We start from the raw sequence: 18,837 nt of genomic DNA, 5'->3' as shown, positions 1-18,837 counted from the left end.
ACACACACACCTGGACCTGCTCCTTAGGCTCCTTCCTCCCACCTTCTAATCCCCCCACAAGCCCCTCTCCTAATTCCTCCATACCTCCTCAGCCTAACCCACTGATCCTTACCACACCATCCAATCCCACAACCCCTCCCATTCCACCCTAAATGATCCACACCAACACTTATCTCTATCACAACCTTCACCTACCCCTTCCCTTCCACCCACACCCCCACCTCCCCTCATGCTGCAGCACCCAACACATAACATACACACAACACTAACATTCTTCAAATAAACGTGGATGGCATAAACACCAAAAAACAAGAACTCACACAATTCATCAAACAGCAAAACATACACACTGCCATCTTACACGAAACAAAACTACGCAGAACACAAAGATTGCCTACATTTCATAATTTCACCACCATCAGACAAGACTGGCCCAATGGCAGTGGCAGTGGACTCATTACCCTGGAACACCAATCCATCAACGTTTCAGATAGTAGTGAACACACAAATCACTTCTCCCCCAACATGACACCACAACAGAAATACAATCAAATAAAATATGCACTGGCAACAAATCACACATAAAAATTGCCAATACATACATTCCCCCCCCAATCATCCCCCACAGTACCACACAGTTACACTCCACAAATACACCGTATCACTAACATACCCAACATTATCCTGGTTGGTGATTTCAATGCCAAAGCGTCAGCCTGGTATGTCAACAACCCTGACACAGACAAAGGGCTGGTACTACAATCCCAAACAGATAATCTTTTCATCCTCAATAACCTCCATCACTATACCCACATCCCACATCAAATCCTCCTCCTCCCATCATCCCCAGACATCATCTTATGCTCCCCAAACCTCACCCAAATAACATCCTGGAGAGTGGTCAGAACCCTTGGCTCTGACCACCTCCCGATCATCATCATCACTACGAAAACCTGAATCACCCCAGCTGGCCACAGACACACACACACTAACTGTATGAGAGCCAACTGGGAGGCCTTCACAACTAAAACCAAACAACATTTTGAAACATTAAACCGTACACCCACCACAAACATCAACACCGCTCTGCACACTTTCAATACTATTATTCAAAATGCAGACAAAAGACACATCCCCAGAGGCAACAGAAAGAGACACAATTCCCACTTCACACCAGAAATTCAAGGTCTCATCAGTCAACGCGACACACTACAACACTCTCCAACACCACATACACAAGACATCGTACAACAAATACAAGCACTCAACACTCAAAGAAACAATAAAATACTGTATCAGAGCAGCAAACACTAAACTGGAAGGATTATCTCCAAACGCTTGATTACAAAACAAACACCAGCAAACTCTACAAAACACTAAACAGCATCACACACTCCAACAGCAACACTACACAATCACATGCTGCCATCACAACAACAGACACCATACCCTCAAACAAACTACAAGCAAACATTCTTATTCATCACTTTTCCCACGTCAGTCATCTAAACCCCACTATGATAACCATCTTGCCATCTGACATAAGTGACAGTTCCCCATAGACCCAGACTTCGCACCGTTCACTTACAACCAGACGAAGCACATCATTAGCAACCTTAACCACTCATCTGCCTGTGGCCCAGACAACATGAGCAACATACATCTTAAACATTTTGGACTGCAAGGCATACAAACACTCACCAACATATCAAACTACAGCTACTCACAAAACATAATACCCAACATCTGGAAGCATGGTACTATCATTACTATCCCCAAACCCAACAAAGACCCCACGTTACTTTCCTTACACCACCCCATTACACTCCTTTGCACCCCCTCCAAAGCCACTGAGTGGCTGGTATTACAATTAGTAACACCTCACATCCCCCTAGCACCATCACAACATGGTTTTAGGTTGCTACCCCCCACAAGCATTCTTCTTACAGTCAACATAAGCATCAGCATCTGGACCTCCTTTCCCACCCTAGGGTCACACTTCCATTCTCTCATCATTCAAGCCTCCGGAATCCTGGCTCTATCTGATACGCCAAAAACATTCACCATATTCTGTGGCTTCACATAAATGTATCCGATAGAGTCAATCCGGACACTGTCACGTTAAAAAATGGGTGCCAAAACCCTGATCATGCACTTCTTCTTACAACATTCATCCAACCAGCTCGATCTCGTCAGTCCCCTGGCCTCACTGACTTCCATACATCTCTTCCTCACACACTCATCCACCATATCCTTCCACCTTCTCCTTGGCCTACCTCACCTCCTTCCTCCTTCAAATTTGCTCAGATATACCTTCTACACCACTCTATTGTTAATCATTCTCCCTAAGTGACCATACCTTCTCAGTACACACTCTCTTCGATTCTGATGTCCCCAGACTTCCTCATTCCACATCTTTCACGAATCGCATTATTTCGTATCCTATCCACTCTCTGTACTCCACATACATTCCTCAGCAGTCCCATCTCCACTGCTCTTACTCTTAACTTTTCATCTTCATGCCACACCATAGTCTCACATCCATATATTAAAACTGGCACTAACAATCCTTCATGTAAGCCTCATGCAGCTGCAACTCTCAAGCCTCTGTTTCTTATCATGGCCTTCATAACACCAGCTACTTTCCTTCCTTGTGTCACACTACTTTCCACTTCTTTTGCACATTTTCCTCTCTTTTCTATCACTGTACCCAGGTCACCGTACTTTCCACTTCTTTTGCATATTTTCCTCTCTTTTCTATCACTGTACCCAGGTATTTGAACTCTCTCACCAATTCCAGTCTCTCTCCATTCACTGTAACATCACAGTGGGATTCACCTTCTCTCTCAATAACCATCCCTTTACTCTTTTCTACATTTACTCACAGGGCACAACACTCACAGACATTAGCAAAACTCTGCACTAGTCTATCAACTTCTTGCACGGTATTTGCGAGTAGTACTGCATCATCAGCATACAACAAATTTGAGATATTCCATCCATCATTCATTACCAACATCATCCCTCTCTCCATTACTCATGTTTTTAATTCTCTCATCACCCCATCCATATATATATTGAACAACCATGGGGACATCACACAACCTTGTTGCACGCCCACACCGATCGTGAACCATTCAATTAGATGCCCATTTACCCTTACACACACTTCACTACCATTATAAAAACTCATGACGGCACCTAGCAGCTTACCATCTACACAGTACATGCGCAACACCTTCCACAATCTTTCTCTGTCTAATTTGTTGTATGCTTTTTCCAGATCCATGAATGCCATAAGCACCTTATGATCCTTCTCACAAGCCTTCTCCACTATCTGTCTTACTGCAAATATTTGATCCACACATCCTCTACCACTAAAGCCACCCTGTTCATCATTCACTAGGACTTCTGATATCTCTCTCACTTTCTCTATAATAATTCATCCATATACCTTCTTACAGACCTTACACAAAAAGTTTTTGATGGCATCAATTCAGGTAGGCCACCAAACAGAAAACTCCTAGTCACACTAGACATTAGCAAAGCTTTTGATGCCATTCCCTGCCACAATCTTACAAACAAAATATTGAACACAAAACATGCATAGTAACACAAAATGATGGCTGGCAAACTATTTAGTAGGCAGATGTGCACATGTAACATATGCCGGTCAGTCACTATACCTCAGAAAATTCACAAACGGCATTCCTCAAGGATCTGTTTTGTCCCCTACACTTCCTAACTATACATGCACGACATACCCACAAACCACATACCACAAATACACATAGCTTCCTGTGCAGATGGCACAACACTAACATGCACACACCAAAGCAAACACAGCCGCACACATCCTCCAACCTTACCTCAACACACTACACGAATAGTTCATCACAAACAGACTCAACAGAGCCCCAGCAAAATCTACAGTGACCCTTCTCACAAACTGGACAGCAGAACATAGTTACATTCCACACCTCACCATAAACAACACCCCCATACCACACACACACACACATTCAGCCGGACATGGGAAATGAAATTTTCATTCATTCATTCATTGCCAGATGCCATGTATCCCAAACAGGGTGGCCAAGAGCTTAGAGTTAATTGTTTTACAGGGAGGGGCACTAATCCTCCACCAACCCCACTTGACACGTAGGGAGAACGTTATGCCAACAGCATCTGGTGTTCCCAGGCGGTCACCCATCCAAGTACTAACCAAACCCAACGTTGCTTAAAAATTTAATGTAAAGAAATGTAACATATTGGAAATGGGTAAAAGTACCAGGAGGCCATCACTGAATTATTTGATGGGTAATGAATTAATCACAAAAATGAAAGAAGAGAAAGATTTGGGTGTGCTGGTCCAAGATAATTTGTTACCAGAAAAGCACATTAACAAGATAGTTGGAGAGACTTATAAACTCTTGAGTAACATAAGAGTAGCATTTCATTATATGGATGAGGAGATGATGAAAAAATTGATAGTGGCCATGATCTGCCCCAAGTTAGAATATGCAGCGGCAGTGTGGTCCCCACACAAAAAGAAAGATATAAACAAGACTGAGAAAACACAAAGAACAGCAACCAAGATGGTCCCCAGTCTGGCAGACCTGTCATACAGAGAGAGGCTGGAAAAGCTGGATTTGCCTTCCTTAGAGGAAAGGAGAAAGAGGACAGACATGACTGCAGTGTTCAGGACCATGGTAGGAGTAGATAAAATTGACAAAGAAGATCTGTTTATATGGGATAAGAGAGCAACAAGAGGACACGGAATGAAATTGAAAAAGTCAAGCTGCTTGAAGGATATCAAGAAATATAGCTTTCCTTACAGAAGTATAGACTTATGGAATAGCCTGCACAAAGAGATCGTCCAGTCTAAAAACTTAAACGAGTTTAAAGCTAAATTTGACTTACTAAGAAATAGCGACGGAAACCCACGAGCATAGCACATTCCGTGTATATAACAATTAGGTATATTAGGTAAATACATAAATATTTGGAACGACTTAGACAAAGAGGTGGTGCATGAGAAAAACATTCATGTGTGTATAGGTAGACTTGATAAATGTGGATATGGAGACAGGACAACACGAGCATTGCTCAATTCCTGTATACTACAAACAGGTAAATACACACACACACCACACACACACACACACACACACACACACACAGGAGCAGTCAGAGCGATCAGACGTGTCTCAGCTGCCTCTCAACCACTGCTGCAAACCTTAAGTAGTTTTCAGGAATTATGTTTGTTCTGTCTCCTTTAGTCTTATCTAAAGTGTAAAGTATTGTAAATTAATACAGACCATCAAAAATGTAAAGAGCTATTGTCGGTGAGGATACATGAATGTTTATATGAATTTCGGTAACAGATGTTCAGTACTGTAACCAACCTTAAACATGGCTGACAGTGTAAACATCGAGGGACCCGAATTTCCAGGTTTTGACAAGGAAACAAATGTAATGGATCTGGTTAAAAACATTGATCATGAGGGTTAGTGAATTAGAAAAAAAGAGTGGGGGATCTGGTATTAAGAAACATGCCTGAAAATACAGAAAACACTATACAGAGTCTGATACAGGCCAATGAGACGGCGAACCAGGAGATAGAGAATTTGAAACGAGAAAATAAGGAGAAAACTAGAAGAGAGCGGTAACAAAACGGAATAAGTGAGTAGTATGTTAGAAGAACAAAAAGCAAAGTGGGCACATGTGGAAGAAGAACAGAAAGAAGTGGTTAGCTTAAGGGAAATCATTCAGGAAGAAAGGGAAATAAACAACAAAATAATGGAAGAAAATGTAATGAAAATATTGAAGAAAAAAGAGAAAGTAGTGAGAGAAGCTGTAGAAAGGAGCTGACATGTGGTAATATTTGGAAATAGGGAAGAGGAACAAAAAGTTAGATCTGTGAGACTCGAGAGAGACACGAATCAAGTGAGAAAAATATTGGGCAAGATCGATCCCGAAAGAAACAAGTGGGAAAAAGAAACTGAGGAAGTAAGGAGGATAGGGCCGTATAAGAAAGGAGAAGTAAGACCAATGAGAGTTAAGTTGTCATCAGAGTGTGTAGTAAACAATATACTTAAAGTGACCTGGAACCTAAGTAAAGAGGCAGGGTTGGAAAATGTTATAGGAAGAAAAGATTTGAATGAAGAAGAAAGAGAAGTTTTAAAATCTCTGAAGGAACAAGGAAAAAAATGACAGGAGAACAGAGGAAGAATGTAAAACTTTTTTTTGGAGAGTGATGGATATGAAAGTAAGGAAGTGGTATGTAAGGAACTAGAAGTGAGGGAAACAAGGGGTATGGATATGGCTGTGAATAAGAGACAAATGAGTAAAGATAAAACAAGTGCTGTAAATCTAAGTATCACATATAGTAATGTGGATGGGTTAATATCCAAGAAAGGGGAAATTGGAGACCATATAAATGAAAAGAAACCTGAAATTGTTTGCTTAGTGGAGACTAAAATGCCCCGAGATGTTGATACTAAATTATTTGGATGGAACAGTTATAATATTTGGAAGAAAGATAGAGAAAGCAAGTTTGGGGGAGGTATAATGATTTTAACCCGCAATGACCTAAGAGCAAAAAATATAGAAATTGAAAATACCATGGCTGAACTTTTGGGAGTTGAAATAGAAGGCAGTTATGGAGAAAAAATAGATGTAATAGTATTTTATATGCCTCCCAAAACTAGGGCATGGACAAAAGAAGATTATGAACAGTTAATAAGAGAATCCATTATTAAACTAGAGATGATACTTGAACGAAGAAATAGAATAACAGTAATGGAAGATTTTAATTGCTGAGAAGTGAACTGGGAAAGTATGGATGCTGAGAGCAATGAGGAATCATGGGTAAATAAATGAATGGAATTGGTGATGGAAAACATGTTAACCCAAGTAATTAAAGAAAATACAAGAATTAGGGGTGATGATGAACCATCAAGGCCTGACTTAGTATTCACAAAGGACCCAAATGATGTGAGGAACATAACCAACCAATGCCCCTTTAGTAAAACTGATCATTTGGTTATTGAGATGGAAGTGGTGGGAGTAAGGGAAGGAGAAAGGGATGAAAAACACAGGAAGAATAGATGCGATTACAGGAAGGCAGACTTTCCTTCCCTGAGGAACTTTTTCCTAAATGTAGACTGGAGTCAAATGAATACGATCACAAATGTTGACGAGAAATATGAGTTTTTGATAGAAGTGTATAGCACAGGAGTTAGTAAATATGTCCCAAAATTTTCTGCAGCTATGGAAAGAAAGAAAGAATGGTTTAATAACAGACACAGAGTGGCACATGAGGCAAGAAAAAGAGCATTGAATAAAGTGAGAAGAAGGTATAGTGAAAGGGCTTGGGAGGAGTACAAGCAGGTAAGAAATGTAATATGTAAGTGTGCAGAGAAGAAGAAAGGAAATATGAAAAAGATATTGTAAATAAATGTAAAAAGGAGCCAAAATTATTTTATAGGTTTGTGAATGGTAAAATGAAAGTTAAGGACAGTATAATACGACTGCGGGATGGAGATGAAACCTATGAAAGAGAAGAAGAATTGTGTGAAATAATGAACAACAAACTGCAGTCAGTCTATGTGCTGGAAGAGGAATTTAGGGAACCTGAAATAGAACCCAGGGTGACGGGAATGGCAGAAATTACAGTGGACGTGAATGAGGTGCAGCAGCTGATGAGGGATTTGGATGTAAGAAAAGGAATGGGACCAGATGGTGTGTCTGCATGGATCCTGAAAGAATGTGCAGACTAGTTAGTGTGGCCTGTTTATGTCATCATTAAGACTTCACTGGAAAATGGACAGTTACCTAAAGATTGGAAAAGAGCAAGTATTGTGCCAATCTTCAAGGGAGGAGATAGGGAAGATCCACTCAATTATAGACCTGTATCACTTACTAGTATTGTTTGTAAAATCTATGAGAAAATTATTAGAAAAAGATGGATAAAATATTTAGAAGAAAATGAAGTGATAACACCAAGACAATTTGGTTTTAGGGAAGGAAGATCATGTGTTACTCACCTATTACGTTTCTACAGCAGGGTAATATATGTCATACAAGAGAGAGAGGGATGGGCAGATTGCGTCACTCTTGACCTAAAGAAAGCATTTGACAGGGTGCCCTATAGGAGACTGCTGTGGAAGTTGAAGAGCTTTGCAGGGGTGCATGGGAAACTATTAAAGTGGATGGAAGATTATTTAATAGGAAGGCAGATGAGAACAGTTATAAGAGATAAGGTTTCACGGAAAAGAAACGTGACTATACTCAGTTCCACGGAGTCTGATGCACTGATTTTGCCAGCCGAGGACAGGTGGATTTGGTAACACTGCACGATGCACTCGGGTGGTGATTGGTGGATTTCCGTTGTGTTTGAACGCGCACCAAATTGACTTTGTATTCCAACCAAGGCCCTCATTGATTTGTAAGATACCGAAAAATACAGATACAATTTAATGCAGTGATATCTTTAATGATAAATATGTGCCTTTTAAATTACTAGAGATAAACCTGAACGACAGTGATAATAAAAAGTAAGTAAAGTCGCGACTGGATGCATACAGTACGGACAACAGTCAGCGACTGATTTATTTAAATTCATTTCATTATGTCTAATTTCGTTCATACTGCACGCGGTTTAATTATAGCAGCAGAGTTCAACTATTATATTCTCATGGGGTCTACTTTTATCTTACTTTCCTTTCTTCCACCATTAATAAAAATTCTGTTCATTCTACAGTGATGTAATCCATTACTTTCCCGGCTCCTCTCTGTCAAGGGGACATAAATACATCATGCTTGAGGAGAGGGTGCATGGTGGTCAGGGATAGGGTGTCTGTCAGTCTGTATGTCTGTCTCTCTCTTATGATATGAAAATGTTAGGGAAAATCAAACACCAAACATATTCATGTAAGAAATAATTTTACAGCATCTGACTGGGAATACAAATAAATGCAGATTTTTAAAGCTACTGTTACCTATGAAGGTAATGAAAATGTGCATGTACACTATATATATTGAGAATAGCATGTACTGTATTAACCCCAGTGTGTGTGTGTGTGTGTGTGTGTGTGTGTGTGTAATTCACCGGGTCGGTCAGGATCACTTGATGGTCGTGATCGTCAGCATTTTACCCTCCCGGAAGGAAGCTGAGAGCTCATATAGTCCAATCTAAGGGCAAGGCTGTGACCTTCACACACCTGTCCCCTTGCTCAAGGGGGACAGTAACCACCCACTTCTTCAGTGAAACTTTTCGCAACCTGAGCGAGGCGCGAACTCCCGTCTACCAGATGGCAAGCGAGAACGTTACGTGTGTGTGTGTGTGTGTGTGTGTGTGTGTGTGTGTGTGTGTGTGTGTGCTCACACAAATAATTATTAGAAGTTAAGGTAAGCATATCTAGGGTCAGGTTATATATTAGCAGATGAGGTAATGAAGGGCATGGTGTAGACTGTACTGCGACACTGTGTTGTAGTGGCGGGAAAAACATTCGAGCCTTCACAGGACCTCGGAACCACCTCGCTATGAACGTCTGAATTCCTGCCATAGTCGCTGACTTGTCCGTATGCACCCAGTTGCGACTTTACTTAGTGACTTTACTTAGTTTTTTTTATCACTGTCATTCAGGTTTATCTCTAGTAATTTAAAAAGCACATATTTATCACTAAGGTTATCACTGCATTAAATTGTATCTGTATTTTTCAATATCTTACAAATCAACGAGGGCCTTGGTTGGAATACAAAGTCAATTTGGAGCATGTTCAAACACAATGGAACATCCACCAATCACCATGTGAGAGTATCGCGCAGTGTTACCAAATCCACCTGTCCTCGGCTGGCAAAATCAGTGCGTCAGACTCCGTGGAACCGAGTATAGTGGAGTACCCCAGGGCTCTGTCTTAGCCCTAATAACGTTTCTGATTTATGTAAATGATTTACCAGAGGGTTTAAATAGTTACATGAATATGTTCGCAGATGATGCTAAAATCATGAAACATATTAAAGGTATTGATAGTCGTAAAACTCTCCAAGAGGACTTGGACAAACTCCACGGATGGAGCCAGAGTTGGAAAATGGATTTTAATGCTGTGTCCATCCATCCATCATCCAATCCTACGTTGCCCCATGAGGAGCATAGGAGCCCTGGGCTAGGCAGTTGGTCCTGATATTTAAGATGAGAGTAACCAACCTCGCTCACCCCTGAGTGGCATTACTTGAGCAATAAACCCCAATCACCTCTTGGATATAAACCTTCACCGGCTCAATCCGATTGGAGTACAGTAATTACCCACTAAACCACAAGGCGCCAAAATTTGGTTGTATGGTTACCACTCAGCGTAGTAAATGGTTTCCTGGTGTACAGGAAACCATTTGGCTTGTCACTCAGTGTAGAGTCACCCACAGGCAGAAGGAAGAGGAAAGAATGAAGGAATGAAAAACAGAAGAGGGAGTGCAAAGTCACCCACAGGGAGAAAGACAAGGACAAGGAAAGAATGAAGGAAAGAAAGACAGAAGAAGATGGAAGGAAAGAAGGATGGAAGAGAGGACAGGGCAGACACCCGAAAGCAGCATTACACTGAGTGAGTGGATGGTGGCTAAGATGTGTCATGTATTAGAAATGGGAATGAGTGAAAAAAGACCGCACTGGACATATAAAATGGGCAATGAGATAATTTGTAAGAGAACAGATGAGAAAGACTTGGGAGTGACTATTCAGGATGACTTGTCACCAGAAAAACATATAAACAAAATCATTGGAGAAACTTATGGATTACTGACCAATATGAGAGTGGCTTTTAATTATATGGATGAGGAAATGCTGAGGGAGTTGATAGTGACCATAATAAGACCAAGGCTAGAGTATGCAGCTGTGGTATGGTCACCTCATTTAAAGAAGCATACTGATAAACTAGAAAGGGTTCAATGGATGGCAACAAGGATGATACCATGTTTAAGGGAACTCACCTACATGGAGAGACTGGAAAAACTGAAGTTACCAATGCTGCACGAGAGAAGAGAACGAGGTGACGATCACGATATTTAGAAATGTAAGAGAATTGGAAAGGGTGGATAGAGAGGATCTTTTTGTGTTGGATGATGGAAGAACAAGAGGTCATGACTTCAAGTAGAGGAAAAGTAGATGTCTTAATAATCTTAAAAGGTTCAGTTTCCCGAACAGAAGCATAAGTATTTGGAATGACTTCGACGAAGAGGTGGTGCAGGCAAAGAACATTCATGTGTTTAAAATTTAACTAGATTGGATAAATGTAGATATGGAGACAGGACAACACGAGCTTAGCTCAATTCCTGTATACTACAAATAGGTAAACACACACACACACACACACACACACACACACACACACCACACACACACACACACACACACACACACACACACACACACACACACACACAAAATCCTTGCTGTAACATACAATATATCAATGTCACTTAAACAAAACATTACAAACATTAAAAATAACACCAAGACTCAACGCCCTAGTGTAACTTGCCCGTACAACATTCGGACATAACAAAGAAACCACCACCACTGTATACAAACAATATATATGTACAGTGATGAACTAGGCAAGCCCTTCATGGGCTTCTAACCTCAATGAAACACACTATAACAGACAGACCATACAGAGCAAGACCCTAAAAATAATTACAGGCTGCACAGTTATACACCTACACCAAGAAACCAAAGTCCTCAAAGTCAGGGATCATCTAGACATGAGAGACACACAAATTTGTGCTGCAGCCTCCACATACCTACATCATCCACTACACTACACATCAGCACATCCAGACACATCAATAACATCAAAACAGCACCCAGCACACAATATCATACACAAATATTGTCATCTCTCCCACCACAGCAGCTTTAGATCACCTTCCAGAAGCATATCCATGCTCAAATCACTTGCCACTCCATTCAGTCACTCAAAGACAATACACAGCTGAATGCACAGCCTCCTGATATCCACCCTTCTGTCTCCTGCCGACAAGGTCCACCTGGCAAGGCTGAGATGTGGGTATCATCCAGCCCTCTTGAGTTATCAGAAGAGGGTGGATGACTCTGTCGCTGATGCCTGTCCAGGATGCAACACAGCACCACTCACATTATGGAAAACTGTATTGCACACAATCACCTTCGCCAACAACACAACATACACTCCTTGAGAGCTCTGTGGGAAAGCCCAGTCTCAGCCGTGGCCTTTTTTAGGGACCCAGGGCTGTTCGGCTAGACTGCCTAGGGAAGACATACTACTACTACTACTACTATTACTATATCAGAGATGCTGTTTAATAACTATGTAATCAATCAAGGTTCTACTACAGTACACACAAACAATCTGCATTAACAACCAACCTGACTTGAATGGTATAGTCTCCAAGACCTCCTGCTTCAGTGAGTTGATGTTCAAGCGAACAGCCATCATTAATGCTGTAAATAATGACAAAAAGGTAAAGGCTATTTAGTTCATCACTCTATACATATAGGCTATTTAGTTCATGACTCTGTACATATAGGCTATTTAGTTCATGACTCTATACATATAGGCTATTTGGTCCATGACTCTATACAAATAGGCTATTTAGTTCATCACTCTATACATATAAGCTATTTAGTTCATCACTCTATATATACAGGCTATTAAGTACATCACTATACATATAGGCTATGTAGTTCATCACTCTTTACATACAGGCTATTTAGTTCATCATTCCATACATGTAGGCTATTTAGTTCATCACTCTATGCATTCAACCAGTCAAAAACTAATCTCCTTCCTCCGCATCTCTACAAAAAATCACACAAGTCTGCTTCCTATTTATCCTTTATTTACTTACTTTCAATCATCATCATCATCCTGGCCTCTTCTATTTATGCATGGGGTGAATTAGGATCCAAACAGCAAGAGGAAATTTAACAGAATAAGAACAAACCAAAGTCTGCCCATACACATGGGTTACATTCTTAATCACTCACCATTCAAGCCCACGGAATCCTTGCTCTACTGAATAAGCACACCTCCCATATATGTGCTGTATTTCTCAGCATATAACATGCTGCACTGTGTAAGCCACACCTTAATTTTGGAAAAGCAAGTCTAAGGAAAAAAAGTTTTTGACTCCTAACCAAGACTCTCTAAAACCTATGCTTGATATACTGTAGTCACATTCACACAAATGCACGCATGCCATTCAATATCTCCATTCAGTACTATTCATCAGTCAACAGTTTCATTATTACCATATAAAAGATATAAAATAATGAAAATCTGCACCACAGTCATGTGTATAAACATGATAAATTACTGCTAACCATCCTACTGCTTCTTTACTGAGTTTGAAGTAAGTGGGTTTGCATACACATACTCAACTCTCACTATCTCTGTTCAGTACTGGTCATCAGACTACTATTGGTGTACAAAAGTGAAAATCTGTATCAGTCATACATATGTACACCAGAAATTGCTTCAGTCCATCTTTCTTCTCTTCTGTTGAATGTGTCATCAAGCTAGGGTTTTCCTCAAGTCACTTGATTGCATGTACAGTATCAGCATGATTCAAGCAGAGACAGTATAATCCATCCATTCATCACCCAATCCTACGTTGCCCCATGAGAAGCGCAGGAGGCCGGGGCTAGGCAAATTGGTCCTGACATTTAAGATGAGAGTGACCAGCCTCACTCATCCCTGAGTGGCATTACGTAAGCAATAACCCCAACCACCCCTTGGATATAAACCTTCACCGGCTCAATCTGACTGGCGTGCCGTAACTACCCGCTAAACCACTAGGTGCCATAATTTGGTTATATGGTTATCACTCAGCATAGTAAATGGTTTCCTGGTGTACAGGAAACCATTTGGCTTGTCACTCTGTGTTGAGTCACCCATAGGCAGAATGAAGAGGAAAGAATGAAGGACAGAAAGACAAAAGAGGGAGTGTAAGGTCAGGTGTAGGCAGAAGGATGTAGAAAGAATGAAGCAAAGAAAGACACAAGTGGAAGGATGGAATGGAGAGAGAGGAAAGGGCAGACACCTGAGAGCAGCACTACATCGAGTGAGTGGATGGTGATTGCCCCACCTACCACTCATAAACAGTTACAAGCAACTGGTCATCTTACAAATCTATGCCTGCACTGAGGACTTTCAGTTATATATTCACCAGGTGACACAAGACGACAGCACTGTCAGTACATAAACACAGAGCTGGGTTTGTCCTCATGTCACTGGACTGCATCCTCAAGTCACTGGACTATATGTACAGTATCAGCATGATTCATGAAAGAAAATGTAAAATCACAAAAAATATCCATCCATCCATCCATCATCCAATCCTACATTGCCCCATGAGGAGCGCAGGAGCCCGGGCTTAAGGAAGTTGGTCCTGACATTTAAGATGAGAGTGACTAACCTCACTCATTCCTGAGTGGCATTATGTGAGCAATAAACCCCAACCACTCCTTGGATATAAACCTTCACTGGCTCAATCTGATTAGAGCGCCGTAATTACCCACTAAACCACCAGGCGCCAAAATTTGGTTATATGCTTACCACCCAGCATAGTAAATGGTTCCTGGTGTACAAGAAACCATTTGGCTTGTCACTCAGTCACCCACAGGCAAAAGAAGAGGAAAGAATGAAGGAAAGAAAGACAGAAGAGGGAATGTAAAGTCACCCATAGGCAAAGGAACGAGGAAAAGATGAAGGAAAGAAACACAGAAGAGGATGGAAGGAAAAAAGGATAGAGGAAGGGAAAGGGCAGACACCCGAGGGCAGCACTAAAGGCCAATAAAAAGTTACATACACTTGTTCATCCTAAAAATCCATGCTTGCATTGAGGACTTTGTTATATTCACCAGCTGACACAAGGTGGCAGCAGCACTGTCAGTATGTAAATACAAAGAGTTGCGGCTGTCCTTGAAGTTTTTCTGAAATCTTCTGAGGAAACATTCAAGTGTATCCTATGTTTCAAAATCTGTAAAATTTCAATTTCACCAGTACATTCTACCAACAACAGACAGTTTCTAGGACAATAACTTGTATTTGTGGCTGTTCTGAACAGAGCTATGAGTTAGCTCCAGTCTAACCTCATGACATCCGTCTTTAATCCCTAAACCGCGGGCTTGTTTTGCTTTGACTTGCATGTCCCGCGGGCATATTCGCTCTCTGACAGACTCTCTAAAAATATTTGCCAAAAATCAGTTATTAGTCCTAGAATATTAAAATTAAATATGCATATGGCACATACCATCAGCTTTCTCCTGGGATGTTTGTTGAGCCTTCGTTGAGTACCGTAGGTCTTGTGGAGACCTCTGAAGTTGGGTAACGAAGTCTCCACTTTACAATTCCCGACAACCCGTAATATGATTACCACAACCTGATATTATCACTAGAAACACTATTCTATGATTCTCAAATAGTTTGGAATCCATATTCCCCCCCCCCAAAAAAAAAAACATTGTGAAAGCAATGAAAATTACGAGTGCGTATGACCTTCCCACTTCCGATCGTTTGCCGCTGGTGATCTGTCATTTATTATTCATAAAAACACTCACAGTTTATATTTCTATTACTATATAACAGTTATATATTTCTACAGTCTTTATCCATAAGTTTTCTTCAGTAATAGTTGTTTATTGTCACTGTAGGCATTCAATTTCTCTTTCAGTAAAATATGTAGCATTCACTTTCTCGTCCTGTATACTATAGTAGGACTCGCGTACGTTTGCGGCTGTGGTGTGGCCCGCACCTGTGTACAATGGTGCCACGTTTCCCCAACTTGCAATGTGAAACGGAAGCTATTTATGTACAAGGCATCACAAATTCGATAAATTCAGATGAATAAAGCTTACACTTGTGTATTTTGATGGATGAATCAACAGTAATCTTATTATGCATAAAATATTTATACAGTAACTCAGAAACATGGCATACATATTGTACAGTGTTGCTAAAAGAAATTGTGGTCACTTTTAATGGTTTTTAGCGTAGTTTTAGGGTGGGTAATAATATCACAGTTATGGATATAAGATAATGAGCCTGAAAAAAGAAGAAATATGCCAATATCCAAAGTAAAAGAAATAATTCATGTAATTCTTGTGAGTGGCAATACTTACACACCCATCTGGCCTAAGGTAAAGTACGTACCTCCGTAGACCCAAGCATAGCTTGTACAGGTGTTGCTAGGGAAAAATGCTCACATTTACCGGCTTTTACCATAATTTTAAGGACGAGGAATAATCACATTTATAATCATAAGCTAATATGTAGGACAAAATAGTAGGCATATGCCAATACCGAAGTAAAAAAAAAAAAACATTATTCACTCGCGAGCGGCAACACTTCCACACCCAGTCGGTGAGAGAGAGAGAGAGAGAGAGAGAGAGAGACAGGCAGGAGAGAGGCATGCATTGAATGCATTGTCGGCATCACTAAATATAACAAAACCAAATTAACAAATGAAAGCACAATTATAAATAACTTATAAAAGAATCAAAAGTACTCAGGGTGGCTCACATTTCCCGCCAGGAGAGAGAGAGAGAGAGAGATAACGGTATAGAAAACGTGGCAACACTGTACACAGGTGCGGGCCACACCACAGCCGCAAACGTAGGCGAGTCCTACTATAGCGTTGAGAGTGAATCTGTCACTTTCACCTTCACTTTCATAACTCATAGTATTCATACATGCTAGAGTGAAACTTTCATTTTCATTACTCCTAGTATATATACTCGTATTCTTATATTACTACTCATTTACATTTCTATTTACATTCTCTATTTATTTACATTTCTATTTCATTTACACTGTGTTAGGCACTGTCACTAGCAGTAACTTATAAAACTATTTTCCCCTGTTCACTTATATTTACATTCACTGCTTTCACTTTCTGTTTACACATTATTTACATTTCCACTTGCACTGTTTTACTCACCAGAAAGATCGTAGTCACTCTCTATCATTTTCATTGGCAAATTAGCCAGTTCACGTTCCACACCACTCACTTATCCCTTTACTTCTTTCCACACGAGGTTTAGTAGGGGGAAGAGGTCACAGGGCCCTTTGCATGGGGCTAAAAAGGGGCGGAATTTGACAGGCGCAAATCCGACGTGATTTCACCTTGAAAGACGACAGTAAACTGAATACAGTGTGTGGTGGCCTGCCTAGGGGGAGTGCAGTGCTGCCAATCTCAGCCTGGTGACAGCTGCTAATATATATGCTATGAAATGATTGGCAGGAAATCTAGACAATACATAATAAATTAGGTAGTTCCAGGTGAATGTAAATATCACTTTGGCTTCTCCCTTCTCTCCTTATATATATCTTTATTACAAAAATAGATTATAAGGCATATTTCAAGGAGAAATAAACAGTGAAAATTAGCGAACGAGTGCACGTGAGTTGTTGTCAGGTGATAATTAGCCAATTCCAGGTGTATGGCACTGTCACTTACCTTATTTCTTTTTGTATATATTATTTGGTATAAGAATAGGGCATAGGGCTTATTTCAATGGATGAAATCAGTGGAAAATTCCAGGGAAGATTTACTTAGCGTACCACGGCCAGGCAGGCGAGAGGAGAGGGTAATGGAGGGGAGGTAGGGAGAGGAGTCAAGAACTGGGAGAAATGGCTAAATTGTCAACAAAGGATGGGAGTACAGATGAGATTAGGAGTGCTGACTAGTGTTGGACACTGGCAGTACTGATAGATAATACAAGCCATCACTTGAAAGCCCGGGTGAATTCAAAATAACATAGAATCACAAAAGTGACGCCCCGCGTTATGATCCCTTGCTCCCAAGCGTCACGAAAGTGACGCCCCACGGTTAAGGGGTTAAAGATGCATGGAGACTTTCCAACACCTAACGTTAACACTTCTCAGTTTCTGCACCCAATTATCATCCCCCATCCTCTCCACATGGCCAAACCATCTCAATCTACCATTCCCCATCACAACGCAATGTACTCCAGTCCCGTACTACCTCTCAACTCTTCCATCATAAATGTAGACCCTCAAGGCATTGCACTCAGGGATGCACTGCACATCTGCCTAACATAGTCATTACTGTACATCTGAGCCTGCGAATATCCTCTTCCTTTCCTGCCCAGGTCTCACTGCCATATAGCATTACACTCCTAACACATGCCACAAACAAAGATCTCTTACCACGGCGGGGAAGCCCTCTCGGTCAGGAGAGGCAACAGCTCCCTGAACTTCTTCAGACCACTCCTCACTCTAGCTACAGAGCTAGCTCCAGCCTCATCTCCAGCACAGAACATGTCTCCTAAATAACAAAACTCTTCTGCACACTCAAAAAATTCACCAGCAAGATCAATCCTTTCACACCTGACAAACTCAGCATGCTCTCCCCGACACACCGCACACAGGAAATCTGCATTATCTCGCAGTCTACCTCTAATACCACTATATCCCCTAAGCACCCACTTAACACAAACACATAATGGGATGGAATTACTTCCCACTTCCTTGTGGCAAATCGCACATGGACACTCTCCCTTTTCTTTGACAGTACTGCCATCAGCCCTAGATATCATCCCTTTCATTTTATCTGCATTTACTCTTCAGCCCTTGTGCCCCCTTACCATCTCTCCACTTCCTAAGTCTCTCCTCTGCCTCCCTTTCATTCTCGGCAATCAACACCATATCATCAGCATGTAATATCCCATGGGAGTCCATTTCTGACATCATGTAAGGGGGCTTCAAGTGCCATGATAAACAACAAAGGGCTCAAGACTGACTTCTGATGCTCACCAACATTCAAGGAGAACT

At 41.0% G+C, this 18,837-nt stretch overlaps 1 protein-coding gene across 1 annotated transcript in view; it reads right to left on the bottom strand.

The window, feature by feature from the left end:
- The window catches only part of LOC145414694 (periodic tryptophan protein 2 homolog), a 632,863-nt gene that overhangs the window by 89,694 nt on the left and 524,332 nt on the right, over window positions 1-18,837 (bottom strand). Inside the window, exon 17 of the mRNA XM_080284215.1 lies at window positions 12,408-12,482. Coding sequence (XP_080140341.1) covers window positions 12,408-12,482 — 75 coding nt within the window. The remainder of the gene's footprint in view (window positions 1-12,407; window positions 12,483-18,837) is intronic.

This window comes from Coenobita brevimanus, chromosome 100, assembly GCF_032717465.1.
Source record: "Coenobita brevimanus isolate Jiangsu-jjx chromosome 100, ASM3271746v2, whole genome shotgun sequence".
Taxonomy (NCBI): domain Eukaryota; kingdom Metazoa; phylum Arthropoda; class Malacostraca; order Decapoda; family Coenobitidae; genus Coenobita; species Coenobita brevimanus.
Note: the sequence above shows the minus strand (reverse complement) of the source record. Positions and strands in the feature narration are given on the sequence as shown.